General features: G+C 44.3%; 1 protein-coding gene and 1 long non-coding RNA gene across 5 annotated transcripts in view; one reads left to right on the top strand and one right to left on the bottom strand.

Annotated features, from left to right (window-relative positions):
* Positions 1 to 16,725, top strand: part of RAD51B (RAD51 paralog B) — a 342,294-nt gene extending 325,569 nt beyond the window's left edge. For all 4 annotated transcript variants that reach the window (XM_025151161.3, XM_004941707.5, XM_004941708.5 and 1 more), the window contains exon 11: positions 16,380 to 16,725. In XM_025151161.3, the coding sequence (XP_025006929.1) occupies positions 16,380 to 16,516 (137 nt within the window). In that variant the 3' untranslated portion in view covers positions 16,517 to 16,725. The remainder of the gene's footprint in view (positions 1 to 16,379) is intronic.
* LOC101749146 overlaps positions 1 to 19,505 on the bottom strand; it is a 64,456-nt gene that overhangs the window by 8,510 nt on the left and 36,441 nt on the right. The window contains exon 5 of the long non-coding RNA XR_006939521.1: positions 241 to 689. This is a non-coding gene — a long non-coding RNA (uncharacterized LOC101749146). The remainder of the gene's footprint in view (positions 1 to 240; positions 690 to 19,505) is intronic.

The following is a 19,505-nucleotide window of genomic DNA, read 5'->3' as shown; positions in this document are numbered from 1 at the left end:
ATACTTGTATGTATGAATGAGTGGAAATAATTAGTTTACAAAAGTAACATAAACTTGGAACATCCTCTTTTACGAGTACCGCTGCATATGATAGTATTTCTTATACGTAGTGTTACAGGGGCATATAAATCACACATCCGCCACATCAGACTGTGTAATAAGTAGCCATTAGCAACCTATTAGGATTAATTATTCCTGACAAATATTTGGGCAGAAACTAATATTTATCTATTTACCTACCTGTTTATTTTAGGAATTTGTATGGCTCTGTAGATACAGTACTCGAGTATCTGCAGACCTCTGAACTTTTGATGTATCTGTTCTCTCCACACAAGTCTGATGTAGATTAGTACAATTTGCTCTGTATAGGTATGCCACTAAAGTCCTAAGATGAATGACTAACCCAGAATAACCTCAGAAGTGTATGACCTCTTGATTCACCTCCTGGCTGCAAATAATTTCTCTCAGGCATATATGGGAAACTGAGTCATAAAGAAAAAAGTCAGATGCCCATAAGCACATAGATGGCAACGCAGAGGGCAGCAGACCTCGTGACGTACAGATCCTCAATCCTTGGTGTGTGTATTAAATTGCTCTCCCTTGTCTTCAGTGAATTGATGGTATTTGGTGAAATTGCTCACGTTGTTGGCGCTGCAGTGTGGTGCTTCTGTAATGTGCATGGAGAAGACCTAGAAAATAATCACTTATTAAGAAGCTAAGTTAACTGGAACACAGGGCAGTTGCTTACTGCATTAACAATGGAACTTGTCAGCCTTTCCACTAAATTGCTGCATGAATTTGGGCATTTCCCTCACATCCACATGCTGCCATTTTTGTAATTTAATATAGGGATAATAACACACTTGGAGGTCCAGGCAGCAAATTTGCTATATAGTGCTGCTCCAGTTCTCATTTAAGACAGTGGAATGAGAACAATGGGAAGGGACGGGGAGAATAGTAGTCTTCCCATTGAGTTCAATGAATTTTCTATGATACAACTCAAAAAGCTCACTCTTGAAATAAATGTGGCTGGTGAGAACACTTGAATTTCCAGTCCCACGTTGAGGCAGAGCTGTTGTGCTAGCAAGGGTGCAGCTTTGCAGCTGTGATTTAGGGGTTCTGCACCCCTTACCTCTCAGTATTGGACAAGACTCTTGAAGAGGGGCTTGTGGTCCGTGGTCTGCAAAGTACACAAACCTCAGGGCTGGACAGAGCTCATCTTGGACCAGGGGAGAGAACATGGAAAAACTTAGAAGTGGGATCTGCTACTGCTGGCTACTGTATGTTAACATCTATTTATTAACATTAAAAAAAGATGCTGAAACAGAGTCCTCTGGGTCTGCCTCAGAGCTGGTTTTCCTCTCCTCCAAATACAGGAGAACTGAGCTGTATGCAGATACACTTTCAGAGCAAAACTGACTATGAAAGAGTTAACCTGACTAGTGGCAACACTTCAGTAAAAGTGAGAGAGGTGGAACTCAAGTCCCAAGTTTTAATAAAACACAGGTGTTTTATTGTTAGGTTAAAAACTCCTCGTCTAAGACTCCAGCAAGCATTTAAAAACAAGGAAAAAAATGTGCTGTTGAATAAGAAAGTTGGAAAGGCTACAACTGGCCACGCTAGGCATTTATGGAGAGTGCAGCATTCACTGGCTCAGGCCTACCATAAAGTTCACGGTGGGAAAACAAAACACATATTACATGAAGGACACCTCTTACAAAACGCATCTGGCCTCCGACGTGTTACGCCTGGGATTAACTTCTGATATTCCCCTTTCCATCATCCTGGCTTTGCTCTTACTACTCCCTGCAGAGTGTTCATGCTATCACCTTCCAGCTCTTCTTGTTTCCTGGTCTGTTTGTGGAACTTATGAGGTGATAGGCAGCATGAACATCACATTCAGCGCACTGATAGCTCAGCTCTTGCAACTGCTTTTCTGTCAGGGATGGGACCTTTTCCTTTGAAAGAGAGAATGGTTGCTTCTGTAGAACTAGCTAATCAAAAAAAGTAAGGAAATCACTCGTCACAGTATTCTCCTTTTCCCCACTCCCTCCATATCTCAAGGAAGCAGAAAGTCTTAGGGAGCATCTTTGAGTAAACTTCACTGAGTTTGGGTCACAGTGTTAAATGATTGGTGTGAGCTTTGAGCTTTAGCTTCAAGTTCCTCATGAATTTTGAGAACAGAAGTAGTTACGACTTACTAACGAGAAGTGGAACATGAAGAACCGGGGAAGTCCGAATGTACTTACAGTGGTCCGAGGCCTAGGATTGCTGCATTGCCAATACTGTGGCCTTTAATTAGTGTTACAGAGATGGGCTGGGTATTTTTGGTATCTGCATAGCGAAAATAATTCACTAATGGCCCTCAAAGAAACTAATCCACCCGAGAGAAAGTCAGGTATCAGTTTCCTTGGTCTTAGTGATAGAAATCAACTGTCATTATTAGAAGAGAAGGAAAGAAATAGTCCACGGAGGACCTAGTAGGACAAGAAGCAGAAGTGCAAACTTTGGGATTTAATGCAAGAGTTTAACAACTGCAATTTAATAGGAGATGGAGAGGCAGCAGTGAGGATGGTCAGAATTTGCCTTCTTCGTTCCCAGCCATCATCAAAAACTGTTGTATTTTGAAGAAGCTTCTTGTGAAGATGCAATGGAAACACAGACTGCAGATGAACAGAGGCCCAGGAGTAGAAATCTTCATTCAGAGAATCCCATAAATCCTTATAGGAATCTTTATGTCAGCCTGAATTTGCCTGGGATGAGCCCCATGAGGACAATCAAGAGAAGTCTCTGTCAGCATCTGCTAGCTGCTCCTAATTTTAGATCTTCCTGGCCTTCTCCTTTACTCCTTAACCTTCTAAGACTGCTTTTCATCCCACTCCTTTGCAGCTGCTGGTTCCTGTTATTCACTTGCATCAGCAGTTCTCGATCTCAGACAACTCTGCTGTCATTTGTGCTTTGCTATGTGAGGGAAAGAACCCATGCTTTCTGTTCCCTCCTGAAAAGTCACCACACCACGAGCTCTAGCAGAGCTAGGCCAGTCCCTGTTCAACACAACCCCTGGCCAACTCCAGCACGTCAGATTGCAAAAACTGACGATGCTACTCGTCTCAGTGCTGGGAAATAGCCAAGATCAAAGCTAGAAGCTCAGTTTCTTTTATCTCTCATCTAACTGGCCTTTATTTTTTCTTTACAGTCTTAAAATTACTGCTGTCTTTTCTGATGTGTGTTATCACTGTGAGTCACTGAGAAGTAGAGGACGGATTTCCAATAATACGTGTATAGCCAGCCTGAAGTGTTCTCAAATTGGCTTGTCTCGGCTCTGAACTAATAATGATGTCGGTCATTGAAATATTCAAGAAAAATGCTTATATTTGACTTACAGTGAGCAGTGAACTTAGCATCCCATTTCTTATTGTTCTCTTTGCATGTAAAGAACTCATTTCCCAAATTTCATTTTCTTTGAGCATAGTTATTCTAAATGCCTGAAGAGAAAACAAAAATCCTTTACAGCTTTCTGCTTTACTTATCAAATAATGTTGTTAACTGCCTGTAAAAGAAGCAAAGATCCCCATCTGAGAGAATAATCAATAGGTAACTTGTTGTGGGAGAAGGAAAGGAGGATGACAGAACTGAGATTTCGCCAATAGCACAGAGAGCAAAAAAGATTAAATTCAGAATACTGAAGAAAGTCAAATCCTTTCCTTTTTTGGTTCCCTACCCATACCATCTTTGTGGGTGTGTTTTAAAGAACAACTGAGGATATGTTTAACCTTATTCTCCTTTTTTTTTTTTTTTTTTTTTTTTTAAGAGGAGTAAAGAACTTTTACCCTAACTACTCCTTATTTTTTGTTTATTGTAGCCTACCCTAAAAGATTTCAGCACTGTCCCTTTCACAGGTGATCTGTAGCTCTCCTGAGTGAAAATACCTGAAGTGCTTATATGTAGAGCAGCAGGATCCTATGGCCTTCATTTCACATCAGGTTAGAAATGAGTTTAAGGGGCAGCGGTGCAGATGCCTCCATCCATGGCAGGGCTCACAAGGGATAGGTACAAGTGAGTACAAAACTGTTTGTTTTTCCTTTCCCTCACATTACTGTGGGATACTTGCAAACATTTAATTAAAGCTATTGTATACATGCTTAACTTGGAGATGGTGGTTCCTTGAAACCGTTACACAGGAGCACCAAAGAAAATACAAGGGAGTCACTGAAGGAAAATACAAGTGAATTAGAAAAGCATAGCAACCAAAGAATACATTTCCCATAATACAACAGTCAAAGGTCATGAGGTCCCAGATGCTCAGTTGCTCATGCATATCTTCTATTCTCTCTACTTGCATGCCTACTCCAGAGAGGGCAAAGATTTAATGAGGATGGGGCTAGCTTTAGCAGTTCTCACCCTTCCTCACACCCTACATCTACAAAGACCATTGAAAACCTCTTTGAAGTTGGAATAGACTCAAATCGAACTGTCCCAGTGCACACATACAATTTGTTTTTTTTCTCATCAGGTAGAAAAATACAAGGTGACTGTTCTCTTCCGGCAGTCCTGGATACAAACAAAGCTGTTGAATCAAAGACTTATTGAATTTAGGGTGGAAAGGAGTTTCTCCAATGCATCCGTCTTTTCAATCTGCAGGAGCTGCCCTTCTCCGAGTCAAACAGTTTCTACTAGCCAGGTCATTTTCCTCAGCCCTTAGGAAGAAATCCTGTTCAGTCAAAACAGTGTACTATTTACAGGAAGTTTGGCAGGGTCAAAAAGTGACTGCAAAACCAATCTCTGGTTAAAACACATACATTATCTGCTCAGATGTAGATACCATTAGAACTCAGAAATCTCTGATTTGCTATCAGGACCTTGAAGGTGATTTCAGAGTCAGATTTGTTAAACTTGGCAGCAGTATGAACATTATCATTTGTCATTAGCAGAGCTAACTGAGTTGCTCCAAGTCCCACTTAATCTATCCAGCTCACTACCCACAGCTTCTGACCTACTTAGTCACTTCCTGTCTCTGATTTTCACCCCAAAACCTCTTTTCTCTGTTGGTCTGCGTCTGCCATTTAATCTTAGTCAAACTTCCTTGGGCTTCCATTACTGTCAAGTACAACTCCTCTCACTGCAATACGTGCCCTTCTGAGTGCAGGAAAGTTGGTTTACAGCCAACAGTATACATCTTCTCTTACGGTCTAAGTTCATCTTAGCTTTGTTTTTCTTCCTGTATGAGTCATTCCTTCCCCTCTTTGAGACACCGTGCCACACTTTCTGATCCCCCTCCATTCTCAGGGGCTGAGAGGCTGCCGTATACACCGTTCCTGTCGAGATCTGGAGAGTTATTACCATGAGTGCACAACTACCGCATGCAGATTCAGAAGAAGCTGGAAACTAAGAAACTGAGTTGGCCACAGGTTGCTACAGAAAGTCAAATATTTTAATATGCTTTTGCTTCAAGCCAGAAATTATGACCTACTCTTTTCCTTTAAGCCTTTCTTAAGAGCTACTGAAGCAAAACACAACCATTTAGTCTATGCATCCCAAACCTTTCATCTCCTCTAGTGCTTCTGGGCACCTGTTATAGAGATGCTGTATTACAGAGATTAATACTGAATTATAGAGATGCTGTAGCCTGGGTACCAGCTTACGGACTTTCCCAGCTGTCGGGGGCTTGCTCATGATCCTGTAACATACCTTTGAAACAGAGTTCTTCAGGCAGTTTCCTTTTATGACCAGAATCCAATTTAAAGATGTTAACAGAGTGCCATGGTGACTTTTGCTTGCACAGGGGCACTCCTGAGCTGGCCAGGTCTGTTGTTTCCACAGTTCCTTTCACCAGCAGAATGAAGCTCAATGGACTGGGCCCTGTGCTCTTTGGATGTCGGATGCAGAAACAACAGCGACTATGCATAAGCCACGTGAGAGACATGCTTAGTCTCTCCTTGCCTCGTACTCTCTCACAGCACTGTTTTCAATATGAGCACTTTTGCTTTTTCCTCTTTTTCCTGTGCTCGTGCTCACACTCTTCATTTTTTGTTGTTGATGTTAACAAGAAGAGGGTGTACAATCATTCACTGAGGGTAGCTTCCTAATAAGAAAAATACCATACAGATTGGAAGGGGGAATTAGCTACAGGCCGTTCTCATTAAGCCTCTCCTTCAACTTATCTCTGCTTAAATTGTATTTTTGAACTGCAGTCACTGTACGGCATTGTAAGTCGAAAACAACCACTTGAGTCCTTTCCAGCAAGGCTTTGAGTGGCCCCGATACTGCGCTTGGAGGAGAGATAAGCAGCGCATTGAAGTTGTGGTATCGCTGTCGCTGAGGGCAGGGAGTGAATGGAAACATAGCCTCCCTCTGGCACTGCCTTGCTCTGGCTGGGGGAAGGATCAGGCCGAGCAGACCCAGTTCACATGCAGCAGGAGGCAGCGGCCTCCCAGCTGATGACAGATTAAACTCAGGGCCTGGGTAGTGGGAACACCGCGACTGGGCCTCAGCAGCATCTGTCTCCAGCACTAAAGGAATTACTGCTGCAGGCTGTGATTTTCTCAGCAAACTGTAATTATACCAGGAGCCTCATTCCTGCCATTTTTCTTGACAACTTAAGTGCAAAAAAAAAAAAAAAAAAAAGTGGGTGAGGGAGCAGAGAAGCAGAATTTGTGAAGGGAGCTGGAAAGAGACATCTGTTTGTTTTTGTTCAGCTCATCTCAGTGGCTTTCTCTGGGCTTCTTAGATCCACGTGAATCGGAGCCTGTTTTCCTCAGAGGCCAGGGCCAAGGTGTAACTCCCAGCGCTGCCCTGCACCCCACTGAGTTGACAGGACGCATCCTCCCTGTGCACTTAGGCCATGGCAGCTGAGCTGAGCGTGCCCCAGCACCCCAGGCCTGGCAGCCCCCTTGGCCTGTGGCAAGAGCCAGACTCTAAAACCCTGAGAAGGAACAGCCTGGGCAGTAATGGTGTGTGAGGGAGTGGGCAGGAGGAGCTGGAGCCTGACTCCCCAAGGCTATGCCTAGGATCCGAGCACTGCCAAGCATTGTAGTGGCAGCTCTCTGTTTTAGAAGACAAAGGAAGATCAGTATATGTTTGGACACCCAATAACATCTGGTACATTTTGCCAAAATAATTATGTCAAAAAAGAGCAAGACTTCTCTACCAGAAAAACCTTTTTGTTTGGGCAATTGTAACTCCATAAAAGCTTGTTTGCCATTACTCTTTTCTTTGCTCAGGACTTTTTTTTTTTTCTTTTCAGTTTAAATCCAGGAGAGTAGGACAGAAATACTTAAGAGTAGCGTTTGCCAGCGGAGTTTCACCATCCGATACTTAAAAGGTAGCCAGGGTCAAAGCAATTCAAACTAATATACATGCTCTCTTCTTAACTTACCTCAGGGCTTTAATGCAGTCATCTAGTATACTTCGAAGGCAGGAGAGCCTTGTCTGTGTCAAACAAACTACATCAAGGCTCCCCTCCCCTGGAAGAAGGCAGAGCCAGCCCTTGCAGCGCTCCTGCCTGTCCAGCAGCACAACGTGGGGGGACAGCACAGCAGCAGGCTGCAGACCCCTGGGCTGGGAGCCCTACAAGAAGCAAGTTGGCAGCAGATCCCCCTCTGCAGGGCCAAATCCTTCAGATATTGGTGGGAAAGACATGCATCTGGAGTTGTCTGAAACTGACAGAAAAAGCTTGAGACAAAGAGGAGAGAAAGGAAAGGTTAGAAGGAAAGTGGAAAGAACACTTCTTACACATTTGGCTTTCTTTTCCATCTGCTTGTGTGATGTTGCTGTGAGCTATTAAACAGCTGCAGTGCTCTGCCCCCAAAAGGGGCTGTGTTTCAGTAGTGAGAGAATGAATCCTCCAGCTGTGTGCTTCGGGAGCCCCCTAGAATGAGCGGGGTGATAGAAACGTGTTTCTTTGATTCACTATAATGCTAAACACACTGGGAGCAGGGCACTTGGGGCAGCAGGCAGAGGCCCTGCTGGAGCTCCTCACACCTGAAGCCCTGGTACGCAGCTCCTGCTCCTGACCCATCCCTTGTGCAGTTGGCAAGTCCCTCTTCTCAAGTCCCTCTTCTCTTTCGCCTTCCAGGCAGAAGGTGAGCGTTGCTTTCCAGCTCTCCAACACTGGTTCTGAAATTCAAGGAGGGCAGATTGCTCAAGCGAAAGGTGTTTGCTGACTGCAGGACTTCGTAGCCTGGGAAGATAAGGGTAGTGGAGGAGGACTGGGAGCGGGAGGAGCAGGCATATTGCAACTGCCAAGGACTGAGCAAGAGAGCTTTTTTTCTGCATCCATTCAGACGCTCAGCTATTTCCTGCTCCGTTCCTGCAGTCAGCATGCTCCACCTGCTTTTACTTAACCATTTCCTGTTTACTGCTTCCAAAAGCTTGCTGGTGCAATCAGTACTCTGCCGCTAGACTGTCTTCAGGGCCCTTTTTTGACAGGCTTCACTACATTTTCTTCTTTCTCTCTTCCTTGTACACAGACCTATCGGTCTGAAGAACTGGGGAGGGGGGGGGGGGGGGGGGGTTCACATATGCATGCATGGCTGTGTGTGTTTCTTATGGCCAAATTCAGTCTCTAGGTTTGTCAGGAAAGTATTTGTTCACTCACTCACTCTTTCTCACTCCATATACTTTGTCTTCTTATCCTCCTGCATACTGCTTTCTGCAGACTCGCCACAGAAACAAGCACTATCACTGAGAGCAGGTTTCCCTTTCTGTAGAACAGAGGACCCCAGATAGTTAGAAGAAAAACTCCTCCCGTTACTTTCAAGAGTTTGACAGTTCTCCCACAAACAAGAGATTTATTTCCTGGATAGCTTACCCAAGGTTCACATTCTCTAGTTCTGAAAACAGTAAGACAGTTGCTTTCAGTTTGCTGTTCGGTTTCTCAGACGGGTAACGCAAGGTGTGAGGAGGCAGACGGATCCCACAAAGAAAAATAAATCCTTTTTTAAGTGTAGATGGCTCCCACAAGACCCCATCCCACACTCAGACATGTCTTAAAGAAACCACTACAAAATTCTGCGTGCTTCAAAGTCTGCTCTCCTTTGCCATACTGTAGATAACACCGCAGCCAACACTAAAATTAAGTTTATTTGTTACTGCTTTTGCTGTTTGTTTACTTTTTGTATTTCTCTTCTGGGGCTGTGAAAATATATTCTTCAGTTTCCTCTCTGGTTCTCATGCTCTTGCACAGCACTGCAATGTTTGGGTTGCGGTGAGCACTGCAGGGGAATGTTCCCTTCTTAAAATAAATCATGGAAACATTTCTGTTGGAATCAGAGCTTGTAAAAGTTTGGGTTTTTTGTTTAGCTTTTAAATAAGAAGAATGTTGGGACAGCTTTGACCTGACAACATATACCTTTAAAGGGATCAAGCTTGTGATGTGTGTCAGTGTATATATGTATATGTCAGTATATATATGTGTACACACACACGCCCCAGTATATATGCCAGTTATACTGGTATAACTGAGCGCTGAAAGCATCCTCAAAGAATGCTTGATATGTTGTCCCAGCCTTCAAACAGATCTGCAAATTCCTCTGCTAGCCCTGTTGCAAATTAATGTAAGCCAGCGGTGCTTGGGCTGATGGCTTTCCAGAAGAAGGCAAGGTCCAAAAGCATACATTGGCATTGTCTCCGAGCTGGCTGTTCCACATTTCTGAATGGAACTTCTGATGGAACCATCTAGAATCATCCAATTTCAACTACAGCATAGGGTGGCAACCATACCCATGGCAGGAAGTTAGAACTAGGTGATCTTTAATGATCCCACCCATGCCAGTCTATGATTGATTCTGATTCTCTGGTGCTATGATTCTGTGTACAGGTAACACACCTGTGCTTGCTAGAAGGTATCACCTGGACATCACTGATATCCAGAGAGCTATCTGCTGTAGGCATAGAGCAACCCACTTAAAGTCTGCTGAAGCATCATTCAAGCAGTCTGCAAGCAGTTTTTGAATTTTCTTGTTAAGCAGATGTAATGCTATAATATGATAGAGAGTACAGCAAAAATAGCAGAGTGACACAATGCTAAACTGCTGCAAATGAGAAGAAGCCAAATGCAGCAGCCATAGACACAAAAACAAAGGAAGAAAAACTGCTTACCTTTGAAAGGCCTCCAGTAGGCAGGGATCTCCAGCAAGATAGCCTTGCCTCTGCTGCCAACCCTTAAATGAGGTCCTGGCTCCACCCCTTCTGGTCACTCAGGTGCATTGCATGCACCTGAGCTCCCTCAGGTTAGCTGTGCTTTCCCACCAGGTGCTCAATCAGTGTTTCAAGCCATGACCTAGCATTTCCACTACATCAGGAAAGCAGGAAAGGAAGCAGTTGTTTTCTGCACAGAAGTGTCTTTCAGATTGACCCAAACATGTAAAATGTCTGCTTTGGTTCCCATCCAGCCCAATTCATTCAACGGTTTGTGGCAGGGTACTTGTCATCAGTAGCAATCGCCCAGAGTGAGACACACCCATGCAACGATGTGTTTTCATCTTCATTTTATAGGGCACAGCCCTGGCAAATTCATGGCTGTACTGTACCACACAGCTCTTATAACAGCAGCTCCTTTTCTTCTATCCAGCTGCCAGCCCAAGGGGCAGCTACTTCCAAAAGAGATTCTGTGATTCAGTGCCCGTCTTTGTTTTCCAGATGTTTCTGTCAACACTCTCTTTTACCGATTACTTTGCACATTCAGTGCCTTCAAAATATTTTTGCCTCTCCCCCATCCCTAAAATGGTGGAAAGTTGGAATATATGAAAATGTAGGCAGAATGAAACTGGGACTGCAGAGGACTCTTTCCAGGAAATGGGTAGAAGGTTCATCAGATGAGTCACTGAAACCTTAGATGACTAAATTCTTGTAGAATAAACTGTCAGGAATATGATACTGGACAGGACATTTAGAGGGAAGGAGAAACTTCTCAAATAGCTTTTGTTTGTTTTCTGTTAGTGATTCATTCCTAAGGAAATTGCCACATTTCTGGCCGGGACGGCAGCAGCACGGAGACGGTGCCAGCCTTCACGTGCAGCATGCTGAGGCGCCCAAGGCCTTGCAGAGCCTGGCAGTTGGAAGGATCAGGAGCTCGCCTGTCCTGCCCCTGGGCAGGTCCTTCAGCTCCCCGTCCCTCCCCACGCCACAGGAAGGAGGACTTGAGGCCTGACATGTTTGGGTCACCACGAAGGTGTAAGTACTGAAGGCAGGGAGTCTGTGAGAGAAGTCTGTGCAGAGCCAAAGTGAACAAAATAAGGCCGGGTCACCAGTGCGTTTCTGCCATCTGAATCAATTTGCCTCTTTCTTAGTATACCAGAAGGTATGAGACCAAGAGGAAATGAAGGCATTAAAACTCCAATTTCTAAGCTCCTTTTAAAAATTTCCCTTCCTCTACCTGCTCCAACCAGTAAACCAAGTTGTATCAATAAAACTGGCCCAAAGCTCTGAATGCGTGTTTCAAAGAAGGTCTAGAGATTTTAAGTGCCAGTAACAACAGAAGCAGTCGGGCTCCCTCCACAGCTACCTCCAGAGGAGCTGAACCAGCATTAGCAGCAGCGGGAAATGTTTGCAGTAGTATTCGAGTGTGGAGAAACCCCAGCATTCCAGCAAGCCGCTGCCAGTTCCCATTTTGGTGAGTTTGACCTAGAGCATTTAGCATTGCAACATCAGTCCTGCGTCTCATAATGCCGTTTATGTAATGAGCTCTCATTTGGTTCCTATTAAAATCGTAGTCTTTCTTCTGCAAACCACCGCTTGTAAAAATCAAGCCACCCAGTTTTCTCATTAGATTATGATATAGGAAATAAACAGTCCTAAATGATAGGATGCATACCATAATCACTAGGCAGAGAATAGGTGTCATTTTTTTCCCCTCTTGGATATACAAACTTCAGATCTCAAAGTAGGAATGCGGACGATCTGTTAAGGGTTACTGAATCCATCTCCTGCAAAACCACTGTGAAGTTACACCCCTATGGTTGTTCCTCAGATAATACACTGATAAAAAAGAGAGCCTACAGGTCCTCATAGTCACAGCAGCAAGAATCCTCCTAAAGGTTGCAGAAACGGTGTGTTGCTCTACAGGGATTGTCCCAGAGCCATTACCTGTTTGAGGCAGTGCAGAGCAGTTCCTTGTATTATATGTACCAGCACTTTGAAGAATTCCGTTTCAAATGTCTCAAACAATGGGGGTTTCACCGCTTCCTGTGGGAGCCAGTTCTGCAGCCTAACTCACTCCACCATCTGGAGTGTTTTCCTGACTGTCTGCCTGCTTGTAATTTTCTTCAGTTGTGCTCCCACTCTTTCTCCTTCAAGGTGACTCGCTCAGCCTTTCTGCTGTGTGAAATTCATGTTACATGGCACTTCTTTCGTTTCTATGATAATCAAGAAAACCTGAAAGCTTGATGGCTTCTTGTCTTTGCTCTTCCTTCCTCAGAAATAAGAGTAAGTTATAAATAATTTATTATAGCTTTTCTATCTGCTCATCTCAGAGGCTTACCAGGACTGCCAGTAATGACTGCGCTCTTTTTATAGATGGGAGAACTGAAGCACAGAGCAGGAAACATCATGCAGCAAGCTGGTGGCAAGACCTGGGTTTTCAGCCAGGTCTCTACAATCAATGCCCTACTTTTTTTTTTTGCTTTTCATTTTTCGGTCCAGTCCAATTCATCTGGCGTTGTTGGAGTACCTGAAACAAGCTTTCCGAGAACTTTATTCAGAATTGTAACTGAAAGGTCATCCTGATGAATATTTAACAGTTACTATCTTTTTGATGTGTTTGTTAAGCATCCTAATTAAGTACTGATACATAAAACCAACAAAGCACTTTAACAGATTGATTCAGTCCCTAGGGCCTCCGAGCTGAGTTTCCTTCAGCTAGCCTATGTTTTCCTGGTTGTGGATTGTCCAAACTGAACGCAGTGTATAACAAGCATGCTCTTATCAGTGTGCTGCAGAGAGATTTCCTTCCTCCTCAGTGCCACCATGCTTACTTCACCTGTTGTATTTCCCTTAGCAGCGGTTTTCGGTAAGCCCATTTCTCAGAATCTGGATAGGCACTGAGTTATAAATCTTCTCACATAGGACAATAACACCACAATCAGTTCAGCACAGAGTACCATGTAGAGACTGGTACCCAGGCTGGCACGGAGCCACTCACCTGGGCCTCAGCACGGGCTGCCCTCAGCAGCACAGCACCCCACGGGCTGCTTGCAGCCGTGGCATTCCACCTCCCTAAGGAGGACATGCTTTAGGGCCTCTGGCTGCCCAGCCTGTCCATGCCACGAGTGTCACTGCTAGATGTGCCTGAGCACGTGAGACTTGTCTTTTCCCAGCCGCCACTTGGGTGGCACGGATCCTGTGGCCAGTGCAGCACTTTTTGTGGCTGGAGAAATGGAAGTTAGAGATGCGGTAGGCAGAGTCATATCTGAGGCTAGCACACAGATCCTCCTGGCTGTCACCCACTTTTGAAGCATGCCAGTAAGTGAGTGAAGCCCTTCCCAAAGGAGTCGTTCCCTGACTTCTCCTCCAGGCCACCTTTATTCCGGATATCATTGAGCCAGAGCTGGAGGATTTACCGAAAGTTGCGAGGCTGCTGAAGGTCACTGAGCGCATTGTCTTTGCTTTCAGATTGAGTTTGAGAAATTACCGGTGGTGTCATGCCTGTGCCTCCTGGCCATGTGAATAGAGGAAGCTAATGAGCAACAACAGATTACATAAAGCAGGGAAATCCCCCTCCAACTTCTCCCATACTATCTCAAACTGAAGTTGATTTGCATACATACACTACAAATAACTTTGCAATGGCTTCTAGCCCCTTGAAAGAGTTACATGTGCTTGCCTATAATCATTTAGGCCAGTTCCACCAGTTGAATCACTCAGAGAAAATTAAAAAGGTTGAATGAGAGCCTGTGTAGAAATCTAAGCAGTTTTATGTAGCATCAGCCTACTTCAGGTAAGGACACAACTGGGTAATGCTATTCCATATGAAACCAACAGGAACCGTTCAATACCTATTAAGAAATAGTGGCTATTCTAGAAAATCTGTGCTAAAAAGCTATATTAATGTTTATAATTTGTGATTATGGATGGACAGACGGGTGGGTGGTGTCTTTCTTTAGCTAAACTTGCAACAAAGCTTCCAGTGCAGACCCTGCTTAGTGGAACTTTACTGAAATCCAGAAAAAAACTGCAGTATCCTATAGATGAAAATGATGGCCAGCTGCTTTACAAAACCTGAGATTTGTTAGGCCTCACATTCCTGAGCAATGCTATTCAAGAAGCAGTGGCATTAAACATACCTTCAAAATTCCTCTGATTTCTTTTAAATGTCACGGTTTAACAGAAACAAACAAATAAGCAATAAAGAGATAGGATAGTGAAAAAAATGCGTATTTACTGGGTTATCTCTGGCCCAGAAATCTACTTGGTTAATCTGACATTTACAGAAATCTTCTGCATTATCTTTAATACTCTAAGAATGGCAACATTCGTAAGCCTAGTACATCATGACTGCAGAATGCCTTGATTCTTTTTGAAGAAAGATTGTATTTTCTGCTCTTTTGCTGAGGGACTTTGTCAAGTAAAAATAATGTTATTCTTCCCATTAACTGGTTTTTTATTTTGTTGAGTTTCAGAGCTGAGGATTTTTTTGTTGGTGTTTGTTGTGTTGGTTTTTTTTTAATTTATTTTTAATAGATAAGAATATGAAGTTTCCAAAGGCTTACAAAGAGCAGAGCATTCTCTTTGTCTTTGGAAAGACTTTGCTCACACTTTCTTAGCTTTCTGCTCAAATAGTTCTTCAGATGCATTTACTGCTAACCCTCTTCCAAGGCTAGACAGAGTGCAGACAACTGCACTGGTCATTCATCCCTACCAATTAATTCACAGAAAAGATCTTCCAGACATTTTCTGAGTTTTCAAGCAGGCTTTACATTAAAATAATAAAGTTGGTTAGGGGTATAATTTTTAGCAATGCTATAGATGTCTTACAGTAGATAGCAAGGTTGTTTTAAACAGTCACATTTGTCTTGAGGAATTCGTCAAAGGTGCATTGGCCAAAGTGCCTTATGACTATCATCACTGTCAGTATAGTTATACCAATTTGCTATAGGAGCAACTCTTTTCTAGGGTAGCCAGTTTCATCTAGTTAACAAGAAGGGATAGAGAAGAGGAAAACTGAGACACAGCTTACCTTTACAACTCTTGTAAGTCCTCTGATTCTTCTATGCTATCCCCTCTGTTAATATGAATCATGTCATGACCTGTTGCAGAGGAATACCTCGCCTTTCACCCTCCTCCCTTCAGCTTTATTGACTTTATTCAGAGCTTTAATGGAGCACAATAGGGACCAGCCCAGATGGGAGCTGGCTGCTCTGCAGAGCCCTTGGGAGCTGCCCACTCCCCAGGCTACAACGGAACTTGTCACAGTGGATCAGCTGTGGAAATCAGAAGAGAGGTACATATTTGAGTAGGAGCGTGATACCTTGCAATGCACTTGATAGCAGCAAACAGGAGGACATGGCATGATCTGACTGCTTACTCATTTTTACCGTGGATATTTTGGTCTTAATAGCTTTGTGTGTCTCTTCAGTTTGTGTTCTTTCCTGTCAATTTGCAGGTCGATCAGGAAGGCATCAAAAGATGCTTTCACTAACAACAGTCTATTTTTAACACGTTTAATCACAGTAATATAATATTCTTTGTTTAAACAGTAAACTACATCCCAAAGCACTTCACAGCCATTGACATGGGACTAAGACTAAAAGTAGAACAGCTCATACTGGTTAGGAGGGAGGCTTTGCTCTCAGCCTAAGTATTAGGAAAGCATATAGGGTGCAGCCATAATATTTGCTCTGAATCCAGTACAATTTGCTAAGAGTTGGAAAATACACTGGTATAAGCTGTGCTCTGTTTAACTCTCAGAAACGTGTTTGAAGTGTAAAAAGCAAACTGTGGTAGAGATGTCGGTCCTTTTGCATATTCCATTCTCTATTCATAGGCAGCAGCTACCAAAAAAGTTTTACTGGGCAGCTAGAGTGACACAAAGGTCCTCAACAGAAATACATTGGCCCTGGGAGAGCTCTGCCAAAGTGTCACAGTTAGGAGCTGGACCATGCGAAGGTTTGGCTCCGAAGCACAAGAGTAGCATCAGAAACTTTGCCGCACAGAATGAGTCTGGATATTGGTAACTAAAAGGAATCAGGCTGGCAGCAGAAAGAGGACTGCTATTTTTAAGAATATCCATGTTCAACCAGTCTGTGAAATTAGTTTATGCTGAAATTTACCTTGATTTGTTTTGTGAATTAAACTGGTTTCCAAGTGGCTGAAGGAAATGGTGACTTTGTCATTTCATTCTTACATGTTGTCACCGAGGTGTCTGTCTTTGTTGTGTGTTTCAGATGGAAAGAACCTATCAAATTTACCCTGGGAAGGAACCAATCCTGCCCTGCAAACCATACAAGTGAGAAACACTGCCTTGGGAAATGCTTTACTCAAGACCACTGATGAGACTCCTGGCGACACACCCAGTCCATAGAAAGGTGAAATGCAATCTTCACTGAGAAATGAATGAACAACAACCCTGGTTTTGATAGCAGGCATTCTTCTTTTGCCTCCTTAGAGACTAACATCAAAAACAAGTACTGTTCTCTATACATGTGTAGTGAGACACTGAACCTTGGAATTAGGAAAATTTTGAATATTGTTCAGGTTAAATGATGTTGTAATAAAACTCTATGAACAACACACGAGTCAGTGAAGAAGCAGAGGCCTCACAAGCCTTCCTAATTTACCCTGACACCTCAGCAGTCTGGAGGAACGGGCAGTCAAACACAAAGAGTGCTAGGTTTCCTCTGCACTATGTACTCACACCTCACTGGGACTGAGAGAATGTATGACTTGCTAAAGGCCGCTGAAGGCACTAGCTCAGCTTTGTCTGACATCAAGTTGTTCCATCTTCAGTCCTCACATCCCTAAGGGAAAGCTATGTACGTGCTGAGTTAGTGCTGATGGCTGATGCACAGTCACCGTTGGCCCGAGACACAGTTCATTGCCCTGCAGTCATGGGGGAAGCCTCACTGAGCATCCTAATGGAAAGCAGAGCACCCTGCACGGAAGTGTGGGAGGTACAGGTAACCCAGCTAGGGGATCAGTGCTGGGGTGAGCAGGTTGCCATCTGCTGTTTGCTAGGCAAGTTTGGGGTTACCAAGGGTGTTCCCAGCGAACACAAGGCCCCTGTTAAATAGTACTGTGTACCCTGACAGCTGCGCTGTGGGAGGCTGAAGAGTTGTCGGGGTGAGGAAACCAATGTCCCTTTGCTTGCAACCAAGCAAGCTGGTGGGGAGAGAGCTGCTCTGTGACTCTCTGCTTACACACCTGCTCAGGCAGCTCTGTGCTCTCCTTGAACAAGGAAGTTTCCAGGCTTTCATCATAAGCAAGCTCCTCCATTTCAACATTACTTTTAAAAGCTAATAGGTTTCACCCTGGGGAGGAACAATTCTCCAGCTTTACCGATTTTGTGCTTTAAAGAGATGTTTTTTAATTTCATTTTAATTCTGTTTTAATCAAAGTTTAGATTTCCTTCTTGCCAGTTGCACTGCTGTCCGGTCAGTCAAACACTGCTGAACTTGCTTGTCGCCATTTTATCTGGATATCTTGTAAATATTTGGTAGAGCACTCAGACACAGAAGTGCTTTTTGCTCTTACAGTCACATGCCTGGTTCCAGGACCTTTCAGAAGTACAAAAGACTGAAGGCAGGGAAAATTCCACTGAGATGCATTCAGGTCTCCAGGGAGCAACTGGACTCTGTTTAGACTAAAATTTCTTGCTGCTGATTCTCTCCTTTTTTCTTTATTTAAACATGGAAGGATAGAGAGGGGAAGCTGCATGGTAAGGGTGGTTTTTTTTTATTATAAACACTGAAATACAAGTGCTGTATCACTCGTTTCTCTCACATTACAGGAACATTTGCAGTTGGAGAGGGAGATAAGCTTTGTGATGCTGTCTGCAAAACCTGGGAAATTTCTATCCAAGTTCTAAAATGTGCTACAGACGTTAATGAATTAAAGCTTAATCCCCTTCTTCTCAGCCCTGTGAAGTAAGGACTAAATACAATTTAAAGACAGGGATAATGAATCTAAAAAAGTTGTAAGTGTCTTGCCTGAAATCACACAGGCAGGGTGGCAGGAGGACTCAGGGCTTTATGCCCCAGCCTTCTATCTTACACCACAGCCAGCACACTTCCCTGCCTTTTCAAGGCTTGCTGTACTTGCCCTTCTGGGATATAGTGAGAACATGCTGGCATCACACCTGGCCATGACCTTGCTTTTTCCCCCTTGGAACACAGAGACCTCTCACAGAATCTCTCCCGTGAGATTAAGATGCTGAAAAGATCAGAGTGGGATGTGAGCAGGGAAAAGGACAAACAAGGCGCTGCTCTGCTCTGAGCACATCCCACCTCTGCTGTGGCAGCAGTTAGTGCCCCAGCATGAGCAGCCTCTAGCTTGTGCTCCCATAATGGATTTAGGCAGGGCTGTGGTAAAATTTTTACAGTCAGAGAGAGATCTTGACTGACAAGAACATTGGACAGATGAGCCAGTGAGCCACTCTCCTGTATAAATACCTATGAGTTCATTTTTCTCCTCTTTGTGAGTCACAGTTCTTCACTATCAGAATTCCACAGCTATTGCTGCAGCCATTCTCTGGCCCCTCTTCTGAAGAGAGGGATAATCCCAGCCAGTTCCTCTCTGGTGGCATGAGTCAGGTTTTTACCAGGGCGATTAATGGACAGCTGAGAAGAGCAGTTCCAACAGGGATGAGCCAAAAGCAACCTCCACATGAGTCATCAGTGAAAGAGAAGGAAAAAGGGAGCAAAACCAGTTGGGAGCAGGGCAGCCCCTGCTGCTTTCCCTGTGGCCCAACCTTGCAGCCCCTCACAGTGCCTTTGCTCTGTCCGTGCCGTGGCCAGCCACAGCGCTGCGGCAGCTGTCCTGCCAAAGACCCAGAGTCCCCGCAGATGCCTTGCACAGCACTCACTTCAGTCCTGCTGAAAGGCAGCCAGGCCCAGGCTGAGACATGGCAAGCGCTTTGCTGCGCCTGGCAACGCTGCGCAGCTGCCGAGAACAAGTGGGGAAGAAGGGCTGTGTAAAAACGCAGGGGAATTTTCACATAGGCAGGATGTAATTAGCAGAGCTGGAATTTGGCCAGGATGCTGGGGTTAAAGCACTGGCTTGCAGGTAGCACAGTGGGAGCTTTCATAACTCATGCTCAGGATCTCCCATTTGCACCTTACCTAGAGGATGTCAGGGGACTGCTCCCCATTTAATGTTCCCAGACAGCTTTCTGAGCTCTGACACAAAGGGAAAAGTGTCCGAGTGTTGCCGCTGCAGTGTGCCATGGTCACAGCTGGCGGGACCGCACCCCAACGGGCTGCAGCAGCATCGCAGCAAAGCCTGGCGCTCTGCATCCTGCCTGTGGACTCTTGTGAGCCCGCACCTGCCTTGCTCAGCTTTAGGCCTTCAGCTCC

This window comes from Gallus gallus, chromosome 5, assembly GCF_016699485.2.
Source record: "Gallus gallus isolate bGalGal1 chromosome 5, bGalGal1.mat.broiler.GRCg7b, whole genome shotgun sequence".
Taxonomy (NCBI): Eukaryota; Metazoa; Chordata; class Aves; order Galliformes; family Phasianidae; genus Gallus; species Gallus gallus.
The sequence above is the reverse complement of the archived record's forward strand: the minus strand, read 5'-3'. Positions and strand labels throughout refer to the sequence as shown.